Source organism: Hyperolius riggenbachi, chromosome 1 (genome assembly GCF_040937935.1).
Source record: "Hyperolius riggenbachi isolate aHypRig1 chromosome 1, aHypRig1.pri, whole genome shotgun sequence".
Lineage (NCBI taxonomy): Eukaryota > Metazoa > Chordata > Amphibia > Anura > Hyperoliidae > Hyperolius > Hyperolius riggenbachi.
Window position 1 is genome coordinate 270,526,003 of NC_090646.1, and position 23,073 is coordinate 270,549,075.

General features: G+C 41.7%; 2 protein-coding genes across 5 annotated transcripts in view; one reads left to right on the forward strand and one right to left on the reverse strand.

Annotated features, from left to right (window-relative positions):
• Window positions 1-9,575, forward strand: part of CXCL13 (C-X-C motif chemokine ligand 13) — a 108,262-nt gene extending 98,687 nt beyond the window's left edge. For 2 of the 4 annotated variants that reach the window (XM_068233559.1, XM_068233561.1), the window contains one exon: window positions 9,220-9,575. Coding sequence is in view for 2 of the 4 variants with exons in the window: in XM_068233561.1 (XP_068089662.1) it covers window positions 9,220-9,264 (45 nt within the window). In the remaining 2 variants the exon portion in view is untranslated. Of the gene's footprint in view, window positions 1-4,892; window positions 4,981-9,219 lie in introns of those variants that run through there. The other 2 variants (XM_068233560.1, XM_068233563.1) reach the window with 2 other exon arrangements.
• The window catches only part of CNOT6L (CCR4-NOT transcription complex subunit 6 like), a 75,384-nt gene continuing 54,198 nt past the window's right edge, over window positions 1,888-23,073 (reverse strand). Inside the window, exons 7-12 of the mRNA XM_068233558.1 lie at window positions 19,030-19,187; window positions 16,433-16,587; window positions 11,709-11,860; window positions 11,195-11,422; window positions 7,805-8,007; window positions 1,888-6,016 (exon numbers count right to left, since the gene is read on the reverse strand). Coding sequence (XP_068089659.1) covers window positions 5,804-6,016; window positions 7,805-8,007; window positions 11,195-11,422; window positions 11,709-11,860; window positions 16,433-16,587; window positions 19,030-19,187 — 1,109 coding nt within the window. The 3' untranslated portion in view covers window positions 1,888-5,803. The remainder of the gene's footprint in view (window positions 6,017-7,804; window positions 8,008-11,194; window positions 11,423-11,708; window positions 11,861-16,432; window positions 16,588-19,029; window positions 19,188-23,073) is intronic.

Consider the following 23,073-nt stretch of genomic DNA (forward strand, 5'->3'; position numbering starts at 1 on the left):
TCAACACTGCATACTCTGGTATGGCATCCTGGAAATGGGCTAGGACATTAAGCTACGAGTATCAAATAGAGCTCACAGCGGACATTACCAATGATAAAAGCCTTTACCATTACACAAGTAATGGAAGGTCACCAAGCTGTAAAGTGTGTGTGCGCTGTAAAGTTACTAAGTTGTATTACCTGCAGTGATTAACTATGCACTGGATTTACATGAAGGAGTAACAGCATTGGCATTGAGGCAAAACTCAAGGGCACTTACTATATACACTTTTGAGACCTAATGCTTGAAAGTAAGTAAGTTTATCTTGACAGGTCAGAATGATCAGGCAACTTGGCAAGTATAAAGCAAGTTTCACTAACCAATATGATATGTATGAAAACCGCCAGATACTGACTTGTCAAGACTTTTAAACATTCACTCTTCATGGACAAGGCATTGATAAAAGTCAAAGCCCTGACAAAGCATAGAGTAAAATCAGAAGTGATATAGTGGTAAGACCCTGTAAGCACAAATACACACCAACCAAGGAAATGACTGATATTTTATAAAAAAAAAAAAAGTCCAAAAAACTAAGATTAGCCATTCAGATAAAAGTTTAACACGAGGGAATTTTTTTTTTTTTTTAAAGTGAACCTTAAGTCAGGGGAAAACAAAAATAAGTAACTCACCTGGGGCTTCCCTCAGCCCCCTGCAGCTGATCGGTGCAGTCGCAGCCCCGCTCCGATGCTCCTGGACTCGCCGGCGGCTACTTCCGGTTTCGCCGTCACCGGCCGACAGGCTGGAAACGCGAGTGATTCTTCGCGTTCCCAGCCACAATAGCACCCCCTATACTGCTATTGCGGCAAGGAAGGCCGCAATAGCAGTATAGGGGGTGCTATTGTGTCTGGGAATGCGAAGGATCACTCGCGTTTCCAGCCTGTCGGCCGGTGAAACCGGAAGTAGCCGCCGGTGAGTCCAGGAGCATCGGAGCGGGGCTGCGACGGCACCGATCAGCTGCAGGGGGCTGAGGGAAGCCCCAGGTGAGTTAGACTTATTTCCCTGACTTAAGGTTCACTTTAAACTACTTCTATGTTAGTCGGAACTTGGTTGCGGCAGTCTTCGCTGAGAAGCAAACACGAGTACAGGTGTCACCCAAACCAATTTAAAAATCCAGAAGGCTGGATCTTTATACAGCAACCTTAAGCACATGGTTCCCCAACCATGCCCCGCCCCCCCAGAAGATGCTCTGTCCTGCTGTTGTCTTTACTCCAATCTACAGCAGAAGCGTATGCATGTACAGCACTCGTTTAACCCAGATGTCCCCTGCACAAACAACCTCGATCCGGACAGGTGACACTAATGGTATGTGTATGCACCTAAAAAAAAAAAAAAAATGCTATAAAGCCAAATTCCAAGCACAAATACATGTAAAAATGTTCTATTCTGAAGTATTTTACTCAGTTTTTAAAGCTAGATCAGCATCTCTAAATTTACTTTTTTGGCATCTCAAGTGGAGCACAACATTTTGATTGGAGAGCACAAACCCAACTCCATTCTTCTAAATGTTTATTGCCTCATCATGGTGGGGTCACGTTTACTGCAATTGAGGCACAAGTTTGCTACATGTCTTGACACCCATTCCTCACTTCCTGCTGAAACAGCAAAAAAGGTAAATCTCTCAAAGATACTGGATGAGAGTGGAGTTTACAGTGGTTCTTTTGCCCCCTTACTTTCTAGTTAATACCCTTCACACAAGTAGCAATTCTCCTAACACAGATATACAAAAGTAATTAACTTCCACTTGCTGATGTTTCCCCACTTCATCCAAAACATTTAAGCAAGTCTGGCTTCGGTAATTGATCTTTGACTTTTTACAAAAGTTGCACACATGGTTATCAGACTTTAAAACACAATATGTAGAAGTCATTTTATTTACTTCAGTTAAAGTCAATAAAAGTCCATTTATTAAAGAGTTAACAATCATTGAAACTAGAGACGTATAGGTTGAGGCACAGGGCTGCCATTCAGAGGGACCAAAAACAGGAATAAAAAAACCAAAACAAAAACCAAACCATCTTGCAAGATTACTGGAAACTGAATCAAACTCCAGTTTCCCTTTGCAGGTCCCACAAAAGTTTATGTCGGCATTAAAATACATTAATTTTGTTTTACAGTTTTATGGACTAAATGGCATTTAAACATAAGACATTGCAAACTAAACCACTTTTGGCAAAGTATATTCATGACTTGACGGGTCTGCAATTTGTTTGACCTCTGGTGGTGAAGGGGTTAAAATAAAATTCATATTTGAACAACAAAGTAGCTTTGAATTAAAAAAATCAGATTTTTTTTTATAAAATTCTCATTTTATTGACTCACACTGTACAAAGTTTAAAAAGTCCTCAAGTAGAGCGCCAATGTAAAATTTACATCAATATCAATGTACAAACGTGATTTTCTTGGCTATTGGGCACAACCTACTGAAAAGCAGAAAAAAGAAACACCAATACTATTTTTTTTGTTGGGGAGGGGGGTCTAGATTAAATTAAACCAAGGGGGAAAAAAGTCAATTATGTTCTGGAGGCAATTCAGAGAGACTTCAATCCTTGTCTGACTAAGAAGTGTACAGGCAAGCGATCTTGGCCATTTTAAATTCACAGAGAAAGTTGGCTTCTAAAGGGTGACGTAATATTGCTTAAGATTATCACACTTTCATAATTAACATTTAATTTGTCCTTTATGCACATGCAGTGAACCTTAATAGGAGCAAGGACTTCACAAAGGTTCAACCAGCCCAGATGCATGTATATTAAGCCAGACCTTCAGATTCTTTGCTATAATATACAACCTGCATCTTCAAAAAGATTAGTCTAAGAAATGTTACGTTCTAAGTTGATACACACTTAAAATTGAACACACACACACACACACACACACACTACCTGAGTAATGGTAAATGCAGACACAATCTGAACTAGCGTTTAGAACATTTGAAGTGTTACACTGAGTTTGTACTCAAAAGCATTATGCCAACTTAATCCATTTTGTGTGTGCTGAGCTCAGGAGCCATGGATCACTCAAAATAAAACCTCACAGATGAACCCAGGATCAACCAAAATAAGACCTGAAAGAATGGCTTCCCCAATCTGTTCTACTCAAGAGACTTCGCATGGGAGAACGGACATAAAAAAAAAAAAAAATGCACATTATGGTGAAAGCAGAAACAGTACCTGACACTATGTGAAAGCGGCATGCGCCTCCATTTTTTTCCCCTGTAGTGATCATCAGTGATTCACTGTGCACTTTATCTTCCAGAGCAGTTTGTCTTGAGCGGTTTATATTAGCAATTCATCCAGACCCATCATAAAACGTCTAAGACCTGCATATATTTCTCCCCTAAACGTTTCTGATGTCCATTCTCTCATGCCAATTTACTCAGGTCTCATCAGTTCAGCCAGACCCCTTTATAAAAAGAGTCTAATACAAACAGCTCAAGACAAACTGCTCTGGAAGATTAAGTGCACAGCGATTCACTGAGGAGGAAGGGGGGGGGGGGGGGTATGGGTGGAGAATTGAGGTACATGCATCTTTCACAAAGTGTCAGGTACTGGTTTACTTTATGTACTTTATGATGAAAGTATACTTCGCAGCTGCTACAGGAACAAAATGGGAGTTTTATGAAGAGAGGAATGCTTTTGGGGTTGTTGCTAATGTAAGCTTTTTCTAGGGCATTTGGAGATAGAGACTAGTCAAGCGCTTAAGGACAATATGGAAGCAAGCACCAACAGTAACTTTACCAACAGTGACATTACCAACGCTACAGGAAACAAAGGCACAATGAAACTAACTGAATAAACTCTTTTACTACAATACAGTGCACAAACGTTAGACTCCAATGTACCTGTGATGTGCATCAGTATCACAGAGGACAATATACTGACCATTTATCTGTCCCAATTAAGCACATAGACTAAAATTCACAAAATGACAGCCAAAAAGCCAATGCAAAACACAGGAAGTTCACAAGTGTATGGACAAAAGGCAGGCTCTTAAACTACAGCTGCTGGTAAATGGTCCACCAAGGTTTACTAAAGCACGCTGAAGCAGCATTTCTCTATTGTTTACATTAATAATGTGGGAGATGTGCACAAAAAATATGCACATAAAATCTGCATTCACTGATATGGAAAACATTCAGAGGCACTTAGGAGAGGTCAAGATGCATCAGTTGTAAAAGGAATGCCAAGGTGTCCATTGTAAGCTATATTCAGGAGACAAATGTGTCCCACAAGCAGGGGGAAGCAAGCAGTTGTGGCAGAATCAGAAATCTGATGTGCATTCATCTGGCAGTGCCAATTTCATGGGTTTGGTTGTTAAAACATTCAGAAAAGCAGCAGATGTCTTCTGGAAAGTGAGCGTATTATGGTACACGGAGCAATAAAGTGCATTGATAATTATTTTGATTAAAATCAGTTTTAAAAACATAGCAGCAAAAAGAAAGGGGGGGGGGGCTAGAAGTCCTTTTAACCAGTGCATTTGTCAAACTTGCGAGAACATTTAACCCCTTCATAGCCAGGTGTCTAAACATTATTGAAGACCTCACACTCCTACACTGAATATGGTCTGCCGAAACAAAAACAAAAAACAACAATGGCTGAGAAAAACAAAGGTCTTGTATAGTCTTGGATAAAGAATCTTTAGACTGGAGATTGTTGGCCAAAACCCCAAAGCAGAACGTAAAAAGTGTAAAACTACCAGTGCATGTCTTAGGTGAGAATAGAAACAGTGGACTTCAAGACCCATATATGTTTAAGTGTGCCTGTATTACCCGTGTGTTGTCTTGACTGTGCTCACCATTTGTTTGGTAATACAACAAATCTCAAAATTTGGTGGTCTAACATTCACCTTTCCAGATCGGTGAAGCAAGCTGGCTTTGAAGAAAAGTTTGCTGAACCCAAATTACAAGCAGCTGAATAAGGTGTCATGGCAAGAACTGCAGAGGAAAAAATAAAATGGCATCTTTGGTAACATATCCATTTAGTCAAGTGATCTTTGGCCTAGACCTAAATACCACTGACCATCCCAAATCCTGCCCTAGTGTAATATTAGCACTCAGAGCAGCTTTTGGTTGGTGAAAGCAGGAAAATGAGGAGGCTGATAACTAAGTGATGCAAAGTGCTCTTCATAGCCAGAGGTGAGAAACCACCACGTACAGACTTCAGCCACCTCCTGCTACACACATTCATGCTGAGGTGGTAAAAGGCTGCAGATGTTGGAGTTGGATTGTGCTTGATTTTCTGAGAAAAGCTAATGTAGCCTTGATTAAACAGAGTAAACCATGTCTTTTTTTCACAGTCTGAACATAACCTGCTTTTTTAGGGAAAGGTGGGAGTTTATGTTCCTGCTAGCTAACCAGAAAAACAAAATGAATTTTAACGGAAAATGGGAAGGGGGTTGAAAATTCATCTAGCAATCATTAAACTTGCTAACAGTATCCTGTACAAGACAAACATGAAGAAAATGCGGGCAGATAGAAAAAAAAAAAAAAAAAAAAGACAAAAACTGTTAAGCTCTTTAAAAATTAACAAAAATACACAGTTGGGAGTCGACAGCTTTTGTACCAGCCCTAGTGCCAAATATTGCCTCCCTGCAATAAAAAAAAAAAAAAAAAAAAAAAGCAGAAAAACAAATATGCAGAACCACGGCTTGACAGGAGGGAAGGTGCCGTGAGAAAGCAGCTTAAGGTTGGCCATACTTCACTCCTACAGATTCTTTTACAGCTGTACAGGGTCCATGAGAACAGTTGCCCAGCTTTCAGCCAGCACTACCTCCTGCTTGGCAAGTGTACCCCATTAATAAGAGGCAGAAGTGGAGGGTGGAGTTCCAGCTGCGTTAACAGTGAGAAGTGGTCAGAAGGGATATGGGGGTGAGGGCAGCCAGTGATGTTGTTCTCAGTCATCCACTGAGGATCTAAAGGCCCCAGGACGCCAAGAACATCCATGTGTGTCTTGGAATAGAAGATGTAGTCAATGACACCCTAGAAGGAAAACAAAATTAAGCAAATTAGTTTAATTTATATGGAGAAGACATTACAGAGAAAGTATTGAGGAGCTCATGTTCAACCACAATTTACATTTTCCACACAGGTCTGAACTCAATAGGTTATAAAGTGGGTGCGGGAGAGACACTTGCATCATCTGCATGCTTTATTTCTAAATATACAATAAATGTACATCTTTATGTCCAATTGCTACTTTTTAAATACGGCTACGTGTACCTTTCAATCTGCCCATGTAGAAAGGAAAAAAGCTTTTCTTTACATAGAACCACTGTATACCCTGCATGACTACAACCTCAAGGGCGACAAAAGCATGTAAAGATTAACCTATTTTAGTTCCTGGACGTAGAAACTACGTCCAAGAACCACGCGCGTGCACGCGCGCTCCCAGCCCGCGGTTCGTTAGCCAGGCAATCAGTGAATCGTGCTATGGTGCCCGATCACGGATTTCTCTCCCCCGCTGAAAAAGCGACAGCTCCTCTCGGAAGCTGCGCTTTTTCTGGCTGTTACCTCCCCCCATGTGTCTCTCTAAGCGTATGTTATGCTTAGAGTGACGTCATGTAAACAAACTCATGGCCGCCATCTTGTGGCCAAAAAGTAAAACTAAAAGTAAAAAAAAATAAAACTCAAGACACATTTACATTATAAAACTATTGTTTACATTCCACCCTCCCAAAAATACCCAAATAAAATGTTTAATATAAAAAAAAAAAAAAAATTACAATAATAAAAAAAAAAAAATCATGTAAAGATTTACCTAAGGGTCTAAACTTTAAATATCAATGCAAAGATGAAATATTTCTATACTTTTTTTTATTTATTTTAAACTTGTAAATAGTGATAGATGTAAAACGGAAAAAATGCACATTTCCAAATAAAATATTGTCGCCATACATTGTGATAGGGACATAATTTTAACAGTGTAATAACCGGGACATATGGGCAAATACAATACGTGAGTTTTAATTATGGAGGCATGTATTATTTTAAAACTATAATGGCTGAAAACTGAGAAATAATGAATTTTTTCCGTTTTTCTTATTCTTCCTGTTAAAATGCATTTACAGTAAAGTGGCTCTTAGCAAAATGTACCCCCCAAAGAAAGCCTAATTGGTGGCAGAAAAAACAAAATATAGATCAGTTCATTGTGATAAGTAGTGATAAAGTTATAGGCTAATGAAGGGGAGGTGAACATTTCAAGTGAAAATGACGGAACGCGAATGGGTTAAACAAAAAAACAAAAACAAACACACTTGACCAGATACAGTGGTTTACAACACAATTCAGTTCCATCAGGGTTTAACTTTTATTTGTACTATATTAACACTTAGACAGCTATTTTTACAAAAGCTACACTTCAGTGCCAGCTTCTTTCAAGGAACCTCAACATACTTTTACACAATGCCTGTGAAACAGAGGGAGGGTTATAAAACCTGTGTCTGCTACATGAAGTGGTGCAGTAATCAAGATTAGTTCAAAAATGATATATAGTGCATGCGCTCATAATTCTTAAAGTATGAAAAACAATTATGCATGGTCCCTGACAATCACAGTTCTGGGCAACCACTGATTGTTTTTTGCCAATCAAAAAGGCCCATACAGTCCTAAATAACTGTACACAGTAATCATGCAGTCGTTTTTCATACACCTCTGGTTCAGTTCTTACAATGTTAGAGCTTTGCTGCAGGTGTGTATGACGCTTCAAAGTAAAGTGCATATGAACAACCAATTTTGATTGGCTAATCATGGACCAAGCCCACAGCTTACCTTGAAATCAAAAGTGTAATTGGTGTAAGGCATCAAGTTGTTTTCATAGGCGCTCCTCAGCTGGAAGCCATGTGTAATTCTTCCATCCGGGGTCCCATTCTTTCCATTGCAGCTGAAGTTTGTGAGACACTCATTGTAGCGAAGCTCTTTGAAGTCCTTGTGATTGTCCGCTACCACTCCGTTTGTCAAATACTCTACCACCCCTAATACAAAAAAAAAAAAAAAAAAAAACAGAATCCAATTAGAAAGAAAACAAAAAAAAGTTCAAGCAGTAGTTTTACCTGTACAGTTCCAGGATGTAAGGAAAAATATGTATACACTTTCATGTTTACATATAATCATGTGCCTTACATGGCTATAAAAAAAAGTTATAGAAATTCATAATGCACATTTGATAAAATCTCTATTATAAAGTTTTCTTGAGAGCAATTTCATGTTAATTTAACATTTTTCCTGCTTTCTGATATATTTCCATGCTTGGATTTCATATTATGGTGTATAAAATTCTCCAGCTAGTCAGACCATATTGTCAGCCCCGCTGCTACAGGACAAACCAGCTACAGATTTCTTTGCATTGAAAAGTTTATTACAGGTCTAAACTGACAGACTTTCACCAATGTATGTGGTGCACAATCACTATACTGTTAAGGTAAGCAGGAAGCATGAACGTGTGATAATACCGATGTTCCAATGAAAGGATAACATTTATATATTAGGAACAACTTCAGCACAAAATCATTCCTATAATACACCTGTTTGATATTGCAGTTTCACCACATTTATTTTGGTTTGAACTGCGGCTGCAGAATCTCAATTCAAATGCACCACAATTCTACTTAACCAATCGTTTTCTGGTGCCTTTACCTCAGTGTTCCAAAGGCAACCACTGCTATCACAACCATGTGACATTTGACACTTAAAGAGACTCTGAAGCGAGAATAAATCTCGCTTCAGAGCTCATAGTTGCTAAAACGCCGCCATCCCGCGGCTAAACGGGGGTCCCTTACCCCCCGAAATCCCCTCCGTGCAGCTGGGGATCTCTTCCTGATTGAGGCAGGGCTAACCGCTGCAGCCCTGCCCCACGCGCACCTGTCAGCGGGTATCTCCACCTCTCCCCCGCCCCTCAGCCTTTCTTCACTGAGAGGGGCGGGGGAGAGGCGGCGATGCGCCGCTGATAGACGCGCTGAGAGGCAGGGCTGCAGCCGTTAGCCCTGCCTCTAGGAGCAGCATAATGTACGACCAATTTGCACATTTTCTGCCAACAAGCTGAATAGTTGGAAAATTGTGGCCTGGCAGAAAGGGAAAACTAAATTGAATTTTGACAGGTTTGTGTTTAAAACTTTTGTTATACTCAAAATGTAAACATTTTGATAAGTCAAAAATTATGAAAATTAATCAAACCACTTTTTATACAGAAATCCAGCAGAAATGTGTATGCATTCTCCTGGCCTCTAAGCTGATCAACTCCTCATGCTCCCATCCAGGACTTTACAACAGCATCACCCCTCATCTGGAACTCTTTTACAGCCTGCTCGAAACCTGGACATCTTCAAACATACTCTAAAAACGCACCTTTTCAGACAAGCTTATAACATTTTTTAGCCCGTTTGCCTCAGATTACATCGTGAACAGATAAGTAAAGGCTCACTGCCTCATTCCCACATCTCCTTACCTAGTGTGCGTCTCCCACAACCCTTTAGATTGTAAGCTCGCAAGGGCAGGGTCATCCTCCTGTTTACGGTTTTGTTGCAATATTTGTGCTGCTTGAAACTCTGCTGTACATTTTTTAGTTGTACCTATGTTCCCTTGTTGCCTTACTGTGCTTTGTAAAGCGCTGGGTAATAGGTTGGTGCCATATAAATAAATAATGCAGCTTAGAGAGGAACTCCAGTGAATATAACGTAATGAACAAAAGTGAATAATTTTTTTAACATATATACTACACACACACACACACAATTTAGTCAGCGTTTGCGCATTGTAAAATCTTCTCTCCCTGATTTACATGCTGGTATTTATGATGGCAGGGCTGCTTGCCCTTTTTGGCAGTTGGAAACAGCTGTTATTTCCCACAATGCAACAAGGCTCCCACAGTGTGATGTCACCACCATGGTCCAGTCATCCTGCTGTGGGAGGGGTTTCACCACAATATCAGCCATACAGAGCCCCCTGATCTGTTTGAGAAAAGGAATAGATTTCTCATGGAGAGGGTGTATCAGCTACTTATTGGGATGAAGTTCAATCCTTGGTTACGGTTTCTCTTTACTATGTGACCAATGCTTCTCTGTATCCAGTGGAAGGAACAGAGGTATTCATATGCAGACAAATTATCAGGATATGCAGTGTATGGTTAATGAAACCAGACTAATGAAACCTTAGGCATGTACAGTCCAGTCAATGTAAATCTAACACCGCTATAGCCACTTTGGGCCCTTTTCCACTAGCAGTCGCTAGCGTTTGCTGAATCGCAATTCCGCCGTTTCCCGACGTTTGCGGCCGCGATTTTGCTATGCTATGCACTGCATAGCAAAATCGCGGCAAAAGTCGCTCCGCGGCGCGATCGCGATCAAGTAAAACGAATCGCGGTAGTGGAAATGACCTACCGCGATTCCTATGTTAAAAAGCAAACCGTAGCGATTGTAAAATCGCTAGCGGTTTGCGGTTTTGCGATTCAGCTAGCGCAAACGCGCTAGTGGAAAAAGGCCCTTTCTGTTACAAAAATCCATGAGAAACAGAAGTGCTTTTAACAGATTACTTGTTGCATTTTGAATTTATACAGGTTTGTTACACATGTTGCATTTGACTAAGTTCCCACTAAACCACACAAAGAATTGGTCACAATTTATCCTTATAAAATCGCAAGCCTTCATGAGAATAGGAAAAGCGCATCGCACCAGTGTGTACAGGTCTCCATGATTTTCATTATTTTTCAAAAGACCTTGCAATTAAAAAGTGCATGTGATTTGAAAAAAGCGCAGCGCAAGTGCAGCAGTGTGTACAGGCCAGAAATATAAACATTTAGAGAAAAGCAGGTATGACTAAACAAGTCATTTTGTAAAATAAAAAACCCAACCACCACCACCACATTTCATTCGGTCAAGCTTGGGCAAAAAAAAACAAAAAAAAAAAAAACACACCAAAGCAGACCGCAGAAACTTATGGTAACATGCAACCATAACAGCTGCACGTACTTTGCAGATTAATTGCTCAGGCTGGTGAATGGCATACCTACACTCCATTTTTACGTAGACACCAAGTTACAAGTTTCTACCCAGGTGCTCTAGTCGCTCAGGATGGAATTTAAAGAGTTAAGGATTTTCCTGCAGTTTTTTTTTACTATACTGTTGTGCATGCTGTAGCAAACGTTCTAGGTTACAGTCCGAATTTTACCTGAATCCGGTAAGGAATTGAGATCAGCACACAAAACAAAGGGGATGGAATTCGGATCAGGTGCAGGACTACCAGGTCTGCTTGCAGCCTTCTCTAGAATGCTTTTCAGTTCAGAGACAAACATCATAGTTTGAATAAGCTTGACATCAGAGTACTCTGGGTCCCAATGCATGTGGGCATTTGCTACCATAAGCAGCTGTTTATCACTTGAGTGATGGGGTTTCATGCCTGTGGGATTAAAGAAAATAATTTCAACCAGAATTACAGAATTAGTGCACTGCAGTTACAGGATAAATGACATGTGCATGCAAGGAATCTGTAGTAAAGTCTATCCAACATAATACCAGACTCTAAAATGTTAACTTTTAATTATTCTAGTTCACTTAACTAGCCAAACCAGTTCTTGAAAATTTCTAAATATCAGTTCTGCAACTGTATATATTAGCTGTGGTGAATTTAGCGACTACCTGTACAGCAAATGCCATGTCATGAAATCATCCATAATTGCACTAACCTCCTCCAGGGAGTTCTTTGTGAACTTCTAGCAACACGGATACCCCAATATTGTCCTTTGTCATCACTCTGTTAAGCATAGCTTCTGACCCCTCAGAGTTAGCCATAGCTACCTGGTTAAATTCAACAGTGTTCTTTGCCACAGGTGTAAATCTAATGGGATAGAACAAAAACAATTATTTAGTATATTTTCAGAGGTCAACCAGCCAGACTTCAAAGAACTGCAGTTAAGATGGCAATACAGTGGTTGATGTGGGCATCAGATGCAGAGTATTTTCTGATCAGAAAGATCTGGTTGAATCCCTCACAAATTTTCAAAGTGGGCTTGCCTGCTGGATTTCCCAGTGCCTTCTGTGCAGTGTAGGGATAGCTCTCACTAGTCCACAGCGTGGTTCCAGTGTCTTCTCTGGTGGCTGCTCTGGTGGCTGCTCCTTCCTCTCTCCACTCCCAAGTCCAGTGTGTTACATAACTATACAGGGCAAGACGTAGGGGCAGTGTGGCACATACTATGTGACCACTAGAGGCCTCTTGTATTTGGCTTAGTTCTGTCACAGGAGCCCAGCAACTCCAAAGTAAAAAGAGAGGAAGCAGCCAGTGGGAGAGAACAAGCTGGAACCACTTGACAGGCGAGCAGCTTCAGTTTTGCTCATCACAAAATCGAACACAGCTAGGGCAATAGTTCACGGCATTGATTTCTAGTCTATTCGAACAAAGCAGCCAGATAGTGATGCAAAAGTCTAAAAAAGGTGGCCATACAGTATGCTACTTTTACACTTTATAGGCCAATTTTATCTTTTAAGTCAAAAAAGCGGAATCAACTTGTGGATACAACAGTATACTTTTACAAGGTCTTTATCCTTTGACTTTATCTGAAAAAACACGAAAGAAAAGGTTTTCAAACTGCAGGAACCAGGCAATGGTGTGACTCTGCAACTGCTGCCTGTTTACAAATGGAAGACTACCTCCCCATGCATTAAACAAAAGCAACATTCCCAATAGGAACTGTTGGCGGACTGATAAGGTTGTTTCTGAGCGAACCGCCCGGCGGATCGTTCAGAAACAGCCTTATCAGTCTGCCAACAGTGTGTACACACGCGATACTGTCGCCTGACAGTCCACCCAGCGGGAGGGTCTGACGGACCAGTCGTTGGCGGCTGTAGTGCGTGTGTACGCACCTTAAGCCTTATGGCTTCAGCAGGAGAACAAAGATGGAAAAACCTTTCAGGGATAGAACAAAAAGCACAACAAATCTCGGGAGGACCAAGACTAATCTAGTACTGAATCTTACAAAATCCATTAAGCACTATTAACTTTTTGGTGAATCACTTCACGAAATTTGTAAAAAAAAAAAAATAAAAAAAAAAAATATATATATATAAATAAAAAAAGTATAACACACACACACACACACACACACGTTAGACAAAATAATGGAGACCCCTAATATTTTGGCATCATAATCTTTGAACATGTTTAGGTTTATTACGTTATTCGATTGGTTTAAATATCTGTTAAAGAAACAATTATTTAAACATAAGTTGGTTATAATTTATAAAAATGGCAGATCTTTTAGACTTTCAAAGAGGCCGAATTGTTGGTGCTCGTATGGCAGGCGCTATTGTAACAAACTGCCCAAATGCTTGGCATTTCAAGAGGTAATGTCTCATAAGTAATGACTACCTTTGCTGAGGACGTTTTTCCTTCTCTTTCAAAGCACAGTTGTGGCCGAAAGGTGAAGTTGTCTGAGAGAGACCGTTGGACTAATTCAAATTGTTAGAAAAGCTCGCAAGACAACGGCTCCTAAAAATCACTGCAGAGCTGAATGAACACCTACAGAATTCAGTTTCCACAAAAACTGTTCGTTGGGAGCTGCACAAATCTGGATTCCACGGAAGAACTGCAAATAGAATACCTCTGCTCTGAAAGACAAAAATGTTTCAAAGCGTTTAAAGAGAGTCTGAAGCGAGAATAAATCTCGCTTCAGACCTCAGATAGCAGGGGCATGTGTGCCCCTGCTAAAACGCCGCTATCCCGTGGCTTAACGGGGTCCCTTCACCCCCAAATCCCCTCCGTACAGCCGGGGAGCGCTTCCGCATTGGGGGAGGGCTAACCGCCACAGCCCTGCCTCATGCGCGTCTATCAGACGTGTACCTCCGCCTCTCCCCCGCCCCTCAGTCTTCCTTCACTGAGAGGGGCGGGGGAAAGGCGGCGATGCGAGTCTGATAGACTTGCTGAGAGGCAGGGCTGCAGCAGTTAGCCCTGCCTCCAGGAAGAGAACATTTTACGACCAAGTTTTGCGGGGGTGGGTTTAGGGGTGAAGGGACCCCCGTTTAGCCGTGGGATATCGGCGTTTTAACAGGGGCACACATGCCCCTGCTAACTATGAGCTCTGAAGCGAGATTTATTCTCGCTTTAGAGTCTCTTTAAAGTGGTGTAGAAACCACCAGAATTGGTCCCTCGAGCAGTGGAAAAATTTGATTTTCTCTGACAAATCGTTTACCTCATTTCCGGCCGAGTGTACGTTTGAATGAAATGCTTCTTTCGGCTATCTCCAGACTGCCTTCTCCCAACCGTAAAACATGGCGGGGGTTCTGCGTGATCTGGGGTGCTATTTCTTGGAAATCTGCTGGGCCAATGATTTCCCTTCATGGAAGAATTAACAGCCGAGACTATTTAGGAATTTTGGGCGACCAAGTTAATCCTATGGTTCAAGAACCGTTTCCTGAGGGGAATGCCATCTTTCAAGATAATGCCCCAATCCATACAGCTAGAATTGCTAAAGAATGGCACCAGGAGCATTCTAATGAAGTTGAGCATCTCATCTGGCCACCACAATCCTCAGACAAACATTGAGCATTTATGGTTGTTATTAGAGATTCAAGTAAGAAGTTGATTTCCGCCGACATAGTCTCTAAAAGAACTGGAGGGTGTTTTAACTGAAGAATGGGCTAAAATGCCTTTGAAAACAATTCGAGGTATTGATTCATACAAATTATGGAGAATTGATGTTGTAAATTGCCGCAAAATGTGGACCTACACCATATTAAAATAGATTATGTTGATTTTCAAGGCGTTCCCATTATACATACAGTACATACACTTATTTTGAAATAAGATCCAAAATTAATGCAACACTTTCCCTTATACCGTATTCTGCAAAAACCTATGCACAAGTCTTAATACTATATTTACTGCCTGTAATAAAAAAGCAACCCCCCCCCCCCCCCCCCCAAAAAAAGTCACACCACACATTGCATTTCTCTCACTTCAGGTTCTCTTTAGGCCCCGTTCACACTGCACGTGTTTCCAGCCGCGTTTTGGAAACGCGTGCAGGTGGCCGACACGCACGCACTCTATGCAATGTCTGATGTTCACACTGCATGCGTTCCGGACCTGTGCTGTCCGGGAACGCATGCTGCACCGTATTTTTAGTAAAAACGCGTGGCTGTCCCATTCACTTTTTAGTGATGGATCAGCCATGCAACGCACACAATCGCGGATGGCGTGCGTTCGTACGCGTTGCGTTCCGCGTGCGTGCCCGTCCGCGTTTGTGATGTGAACAGGGCCTAAAGCGGATCAGAGATGAAAAACTAACTATAGCAAGTAACTTGTCTATATATCTTATCTAAAGTTTAGATAGTTTACACAGCAAATCTAGCTGCAAACAGCTTTAATAGAATATGATCATTTCTTCCTGTGATACAATGACAGCAGACATGTTTATAAACATTACACAGAGGCAGGCTTATCTGCATCTTGAGCAAAAAAAACCAATCCCCCCCCCCCTCCTCCCCTCTGAAACCTCTGGCTAGTAATACCTCCCCCTCCTCCTGCCCAGACTGAGCTACCATGAGCCCTTAAATCTGTCTGAGAGAGCCTTGGCTCTCTGAAAACCTGTGGGCGTGGCTTGGTTTATAGGGAATTAGAGTTAAAACAACAAAAACAAAAAAATGTATTTGGCTTGAGGAATGCCCTTATAAACAATAGGAAAGGAACACAATTATGCAATGTGTAAAAGTTCTATTTATCTCCTACTCCTAAAAATGACTAAGTATCCCAGGGTTTTCTTTAAAACATTTACAAAGTATGTTGAACGTTTTACTGTCTCTAATCAGTGGCAACCTATCAAGTGTCCCAGAGTCCGAAAAAGGTCAATAGTTCATGTATTTTATGGCTGTTATTTGCTTATCAATGATGTTTACTATATTCCCCACAAGACAAAAGCTGTCACTTAAAAAAAAAAAAAAAAAACCCTACTATTTCGGGCAGCAAAAAGTAAAACAGCCTGGTTATTAATGTGTTGCATTGAACATGCACGTTTATCCCATGTCACATATCACCTCGGGTACACTTTTAAAAGACTCCGGAGGCGAACATCTTATTTTACCTGGGGCTTCTTCGGGTCCCTTGCCGCACTTCTGGTCCTCGGTTTCTCACTGGCTGCCTGTAAAGATTGCGGACACACCAGTGGGTCATCTAATGTGCTTGCGCAAGAGATGGACGCACGCATAAGTAACCCACTGGCAATCTTTACAGGCACCCAGCGGGACACTGAGGACCGGAGCTGCAGCAAGGGATCTAAATGACTTCTAGGGATTGGAAGAAGCCCCAGGTAAGTAAAGCTAAATTAAGATGTTCACCTCGGGAAAAAACTAAGGAATTGGAGGGGGTAGCATTTGTATTCCTCTAACTTCAAGTTCCCTTTAAATACAACACCACACTTACTTTTCTGTTCTAAAAAATATTGCACAGCCGTCCACGTGCTTTTTCTCTTGTTCAGACATTATTTTGGCACGTGACTTTGGAGAAAAGAAGCCATCATATCCACGTTCCTTTAATGCTGGCAGAAAGAGGGCGTAGTATTGCTCGGTTTCAACTTCCTACAAGAAAGGAATGACAAATTTAATAATATAAATGCTAATATTAGATTTTATATAAAGTCATTGAAAGCCAAATCGCACTGCTTAAAGCCTTAGTTTGTGCCTTGCTAAATACAATTTTGTATCATATCCCATTGTGTTTTTTTCCTCCCAATGTGTTCTCGTAAATCTATACTTCTGTAACAAACATTCAACATACCTGGCTGCTGGATAATACTTTGTTCCCCTAGCCCTTTCTGGCCAGTAGAACAGGCGTTCCATTTTCAGCAAGGAGCAGATCAACTGATTCCTTCCAACCCACCTCTTCCCTGTGCTGCAGCTTTTCTTGCTTAGAGTGCAACTTCCTCTCTCCTTCCCAATGTCTTTATATAAGCTTTATTGCACACCAAGCGTTGAGTAATTGTAGCTACAGCTGTAGACTGAAATCTTCAAGCACCTTGAGTAGATTGACCATTTTATCTTCTCTCTGCCTGTCCTGCTTCCAGCTATCACTACAGTGCTAGTTTTACTAGAAAGGATTGTCTCATTTAAGCAGCAAGCACAAATACTTGCCACAAAAAGCTTGAATTTGGCCAAGTTCAGAGTGGTGCAGCATAACAGCCGCTCTAACAAAACGTTGCTTAGGTGGTGCATTGCAGTGTGGTGGGTGTGTTGCAGTAAAACTGAGTAAGGCATGGTAATGCAATGCATGCAGTGTATGACTGCAAAACATGTTAAATTGCTGCAGTGAAGCAGTGAAGCATACTTTCCATTGATTTTATGCAACGCACGGGTAACATCACCACACCACATTCCTTGTGGCAGTAGGAAATTAGTGTAATTGTTTCTGTGGCCTTTATCTCATAAGAAAATCTGTTCTAGGTTTATTGAAGACTGTAGTAGTCCTGTCACCATTATAAAGTTTTACTCACCTGGGGCTGCTACCAGCCCCCTGCAGCAGTCCTGTGCCCTCGCACCCACTCACTAATCCTCTGGTCCCCCGCTGCCAGCTAGTTTCTTTTTTGCAGACAGGCCCGACAGGACTGGCCGGGCGTAGCTTTTTCCGCATTCCCAACTGCAATTAGCACTATTGCGGGCCGCAACGTGTAGCCACATATCTATGCGTTCGTAATGCGGCAACGCGTATTTTTGCAATAGCGCTAATTAGTTGGGAATGCGGAAAAAGCTACGCGTGGCCAGTCCTGTCGGCAAAAACGAAACTAGCTGGCCGCGGGGGGCCAGAGGATTAGTGAGTGGCTGCGAGGACACAGGACTGCTGCAGGGGGCTGGTAGAAGCCCCAGGTGAGTAAAACTTTTTTTTCCTGACTTAGGCTGCTTTCACAGTGGGACGTTACAGGCGCACGTTAGAGCAGCCTGCAACGCACAGCAATGAAAAATCAATGGGCTGTTCACAGTGCCCACGTTGCGTTACATTGTAACGCAGCAAGTCTACATAACGTACTGCATGCAGCACTTTACACGCGGCTAAGCCGCGTTAGACGGTTTGCACATGCTCAGGGGTTTTTTTTTCTCATTTAATGAGCGGAGAGGAGGCGGGGAGAGGCCGCTACGTAGCCAGGCACATGGCTACTTATTATTCACTGCTCTTGCAGTGTTTACATCCTGGAGCGGCCGCGGATTGGCTGGTGGGACCACGTGATGCGGAGAGCTCCGCTCACGTAGTCTCCGCAGTGCCTCCGACAGAGCAGGCGCACCAAGAGCTGCTTGTACCGCGGCTCTTGGTTGAGCCCTGCTCCAACACCACCAGGCATTGCGTTAGGGGCACGTTATGTGCCCTATAACGTCCCCTAAACGCAACGTCCTGGTATGTAAGTAGCCTTAAGGTTCACTTTAAAGGACCCGTCGAAAATCCTAAAATGTTAAATACATACCGTATAAACATATACTGTACAAATAAGTAGTATGTTTCTGCCAGAGTAAAATAAGCCATAAATTCCTTTTCTCCTATGTTGCTGTCACTTACAGTAAGTAGTAGAATTCTGACATTACCGACAGATTTTGGACTAGCCCATCTTCTCATAGGAGGGGTTCAGTGTTTATTTTTAAAAGCACTTAGTGAATGGCAGTTGCGAACAGGGAGGCTGGCGTGTGTCTAACTTTATCAGGGAGTGTCTTTATAAAGAATAAAGGCCATGCTGAGAATCCCCTATGGAGAGATGGACTAGCCCAAGACCTGTAGGTAATGTCAGATTTCTAATACTTACTGTGACAGCAACATAGTAGAAAAGTAATTTATGGCTCATTTTACTCTGGAAGAAATGTACTTATTTGTATGAGTTTTAAATTAAGATTTTCGCGAAAGTTCCTCTTTAACGGAACTGAAAAAAAGTGCTCCTATACTGAGAGACTTTGCGATGCAACTCCTACACAGAAATGAGAAAGCACATTTACTGATGAAACATTGTTGCAATGCCAACTTGTGTACAGTATAGGCTCATTTACCTGTAGGCTAATTATATCAGCATCACAGCTTGCTATCTCATCCATGATCCCCTTCTTCCGGTACTCCCAGTTTAAAGCCCAAGAAGGGCAGTAGCCATAGAGCTGCCGAGTAGCATACTTATCACAAAGCACATTGTAGCACATTACTGTGAAGGTAACTAGGGGGACCAAAAAAATAAATAAAAAAATTATGGAAATGAAAAATTACACGAGTTTGCGACCAGCATGCTACATTCATATACAGAATTTACAAAGTCAGGTTAACAGGACACTTTACCATGGTCATGATGGAGAGGAGATACAGATTAAATCAAAAAGGCAATATTTAAAGTACGCCTGAACTGAGAGTGATATAGTGGTGACCATATTGGTTTCCTTTTAAACACTATATTAGTTGCCTGCCTGTCCTGCTGATCTGTCTGGGATCAGTAGTGTCTGAATCACACAGTCTGCGCAGCACCGGTACTGGGCATGAACCAGCTCCTGCAGGATAGCAGCTAACAGCTGCCTGTCTGAAAGAGGCCCAAGTCAGTGCTTCCCAACTCTGTCCTCAAAGCCCACCAACAGTACATGTCCTGGAGGAAACTGCACATAGCCACAGGTGGACCAATTAGTGTCTCAGTAGAGATAATTATCCACTTTTGTGGATTTCCACAAAACCTACACGGTTGGTGGGCCCTGTTCTAAGTAACTTACTTTAAGCTCTATGCCATGTTTAGTAAAAAAAAAAACTGTCTTTATTAGAGTGCTGCTATACAGAAAGTGTTAAAAAGGTCAACACCACGAGCATCTCCTAGAGGTGGGAGTGCCACATAATGTGTAGCCAAAGTCTGCAAATGTGAATACAGCACTAGGAGCCAGCTGGTCCTGAAGTCCTCATACATACACATCTGCTACCAGCCCTCAGGTGTTGAGTTCTAGCTGCTGCCTCTAAGTGCAATAAATATAAGGAAACTTTGAACTTCAATATTTGCTACTGCTGTGCACCACTGTGCCCATCCCATATTAATGCAGTGACTGGTTACATTGGACAGTGATGTTTGTATTACCCATCCATGAACATCTTCTGCTTTGCCAAGACCCAAGCCACCATTTATCAAGCTATTTATGGATTATGTATAGTGTGGATAGATCCTATCAAGTAAAAAGGTGGAATTCTCCCAGGTGGTTTGTGAAGAATGAAATACTGCTACTTGTATCAGGTTTAAGCACTCAAGTTATATTATAAAATACTATTAGCTAAGATAGACACAAAGGGATACACAGTCTGAACATATGCCCTAAAGCTGTGTTTTTTAAGTTGCTAAAGCACAAGCTCCATTGTAATATGGGTGTGGTAGTGCAGGGAAAAACAAAAACAAAAAAAAACAAACCACAACCCTTTAATACTGTACATAAGTGTCAAACTTACAGACTGAGCAGCCAGAAAAGTATGCACTGCATTCTAAGTACCACTTTACACCATGCCATCAGAAACAAGGGATATAGGAGCTGGATTACAGAAGAGTATAGCTCCATCTACTGGTTTCACACTGTTCCAACAAGCAAGGATTCATGCAATATGTTAAACACTATGCCATCTACAGATTTTACAGGGGAAAATAAAAAAAATAAATAAAAAGCTAGACAGCACAATTCCACATTTGCTTTTATGCTGAGGATTTCAAGGTTGTCAGGGATTGTGGCTAGCTATGTATTTATGTATGCATGCATGCATGCGGTCAGAGTTGGAGTCAGTGGTTTCATAAACTGAGGAGTCAAAGTTGGGTGATTTTTGTACCGACTCTACAGCCCTGTGATTAGCATTCTAAAGCCAAAACTATGTAAAGCAGACAAATTCATTGGCCAATACCACTTCCATGTAGTACTAAGACCAACAGTTTTTGAATACTTAGAACAGATTGGGTAGGCAAGTTCTCATACTATATGGCTGCGGTAAAATCAGGTGTGTACACATCCTTTGGGCCGGTTTACATTAATGCTTACAAGCAGTTTACCACCGGTCGTTAAGAGGGACAGAGCGGGACGCTGCAACGGAGCCGGATGGGCATCGTAGTGGATTTTACAGTTATGCCTTGAAACATCAGGACGCATAAGTGTAATTCCTTATGCGCTTAGAGGCAGCCATTTATAAAGTTTTACGCTATGTTGATTTTATGTTCTACTGAGTAAAAAGTGAATTAAAAATTACAAATAGTTTGAAGAATCTGAAGCAAGTCAGTTATTCCACAAAGCGTTGTATCCACCTGCAAGCCAAGAGGTGGGCTTGATCTGGTGAGCAGTTAGGGCCCCATTCACACTTGAGCGTTTTGGCGGCGATTTTGGCAAAACACTCAAACACTAGCGCTTTTGAAAGTGCTAGTGTAATTAAACCCTATGGGCCCGTTCCTACTTGGGCGATTTACGCTAATCGTGAAACGCAAACGCTTCGCCTGCACCATTTTCAGGCGATTTCCCGGCGATCGCGTTCCAGTGCTACAGAAGCGCTAAACGCGCTGCAGTGATCAATTGTGAATGGGCCCTTAAAGTGATCATCACGGATAGTGTGACTCAGCACTAAGTGTGTGCACAAGGGCATTGGTGGAGCACGGATGTTTTTTGTCATAATTACCCTATGTGGAGATCCATTGTATTTGCAGAACAAGGAAGTAGATGCAAAGGCTTTGAGATTGTAAAGCACATGACCCACCTGAAAAAACTGAGGTGGATCATATCTGATGGTTGTGGAGAGTGCAGCAGTGCATAATTTAATGATCTCACTACAGAGTTACAGCGCCACCCGGAGGACAGAATAAAATTGCAGCGCTGGAGCCCAGGGAGGTGAGTGAGAGCAGGGGCTGCTGCAGAGACTCTGGCGGCAGGACTTATTCCTGATTTTAGGGTCTGAAACATTAACAAAAACAAACAAAAAGAAAGAAAAAAAAAATGGAAATCATACCACCAGGGAGGTTAAAGTGGATCAAAGATGGGGGAAAAAAAAAACAAAAAAAAAAACCATCTATAACACACACACATATCTCTTATCTAAAGTTTAGATAGTTTACACAGCAAATCTAGCTGCAAACATCTTCAATAGAATATGATTATTTCTTCCTGTGATACTATAACAGCAGCCATGTTTGTAAACATTACAAACAGGCAAGCTTATCTACATCTGTGTAAAAAAAAAACAAAAAACAAACAACCTATATCCCTCCTCCTCCTCCTCCCCTCTGAAATCTCTGGCTAGTAATACCTCCCCCTCCTCCTGCCCAGACTGAGCTCCCATGAGCCCTTGCTATTGCCAAGGCTCTCTGAAAAACTGGGCGAGGCTTGTTTAGTTTATAGGGAATTAGAGTATGAAAACAGTATTTGGCTTGAGGAATGCCCTATAAACAATAGGAAAGGAACACAATTATGAAATGAGTAAAAGTTCATCTCGGATCAACTTTAAGCCATAGACCCTGAACAAGCAGATCAGATGTCTAACAAGATGAGCTGCATGTTTTTTTCCAGGTGTGTGTGATTTAGACCAGAGCTTTGCAACCCTGTCCTCAAGGCCCAACAACAGTACATGTTTTGCAGAAAGCCACAAACATACACAGGTGAGATAATTAGTTTCTCAGCAGAGCTTATTAACTACCTCTGGATTTCCACAAAACATGCACTGTTGGTGGTACTTGAAGACAGGGTTGAAAAGTCCTGATTTAGACCCTACTGGACCAGAAAGATAAGTAGGACTGCCAGGCAACTGGTATTGTTTAAAAGGATCTAAATAAGGCAGCTTATGTTTCACACCTCTGGGTCCTTTTAAGGACACCATCACAATGCAATTTTATTCCTATGAAGTTTTCACAAAGTGTGGTGGGTTCCGGCTGTAACAGCATACTATGCGTTAACCGGGCAACATGTGTTCTTACAGTGGAAGGGAGGCATACTTTCATTGCACTGTATGGTCGTACCACAAGACTACAGCATGGTGTGACTTTGCCACATTGCGCCGCACTATGATCCAAGCCCAACATACTCTGAGAAGGGGCCCTATATAAAAATCTTGGCAAGTCT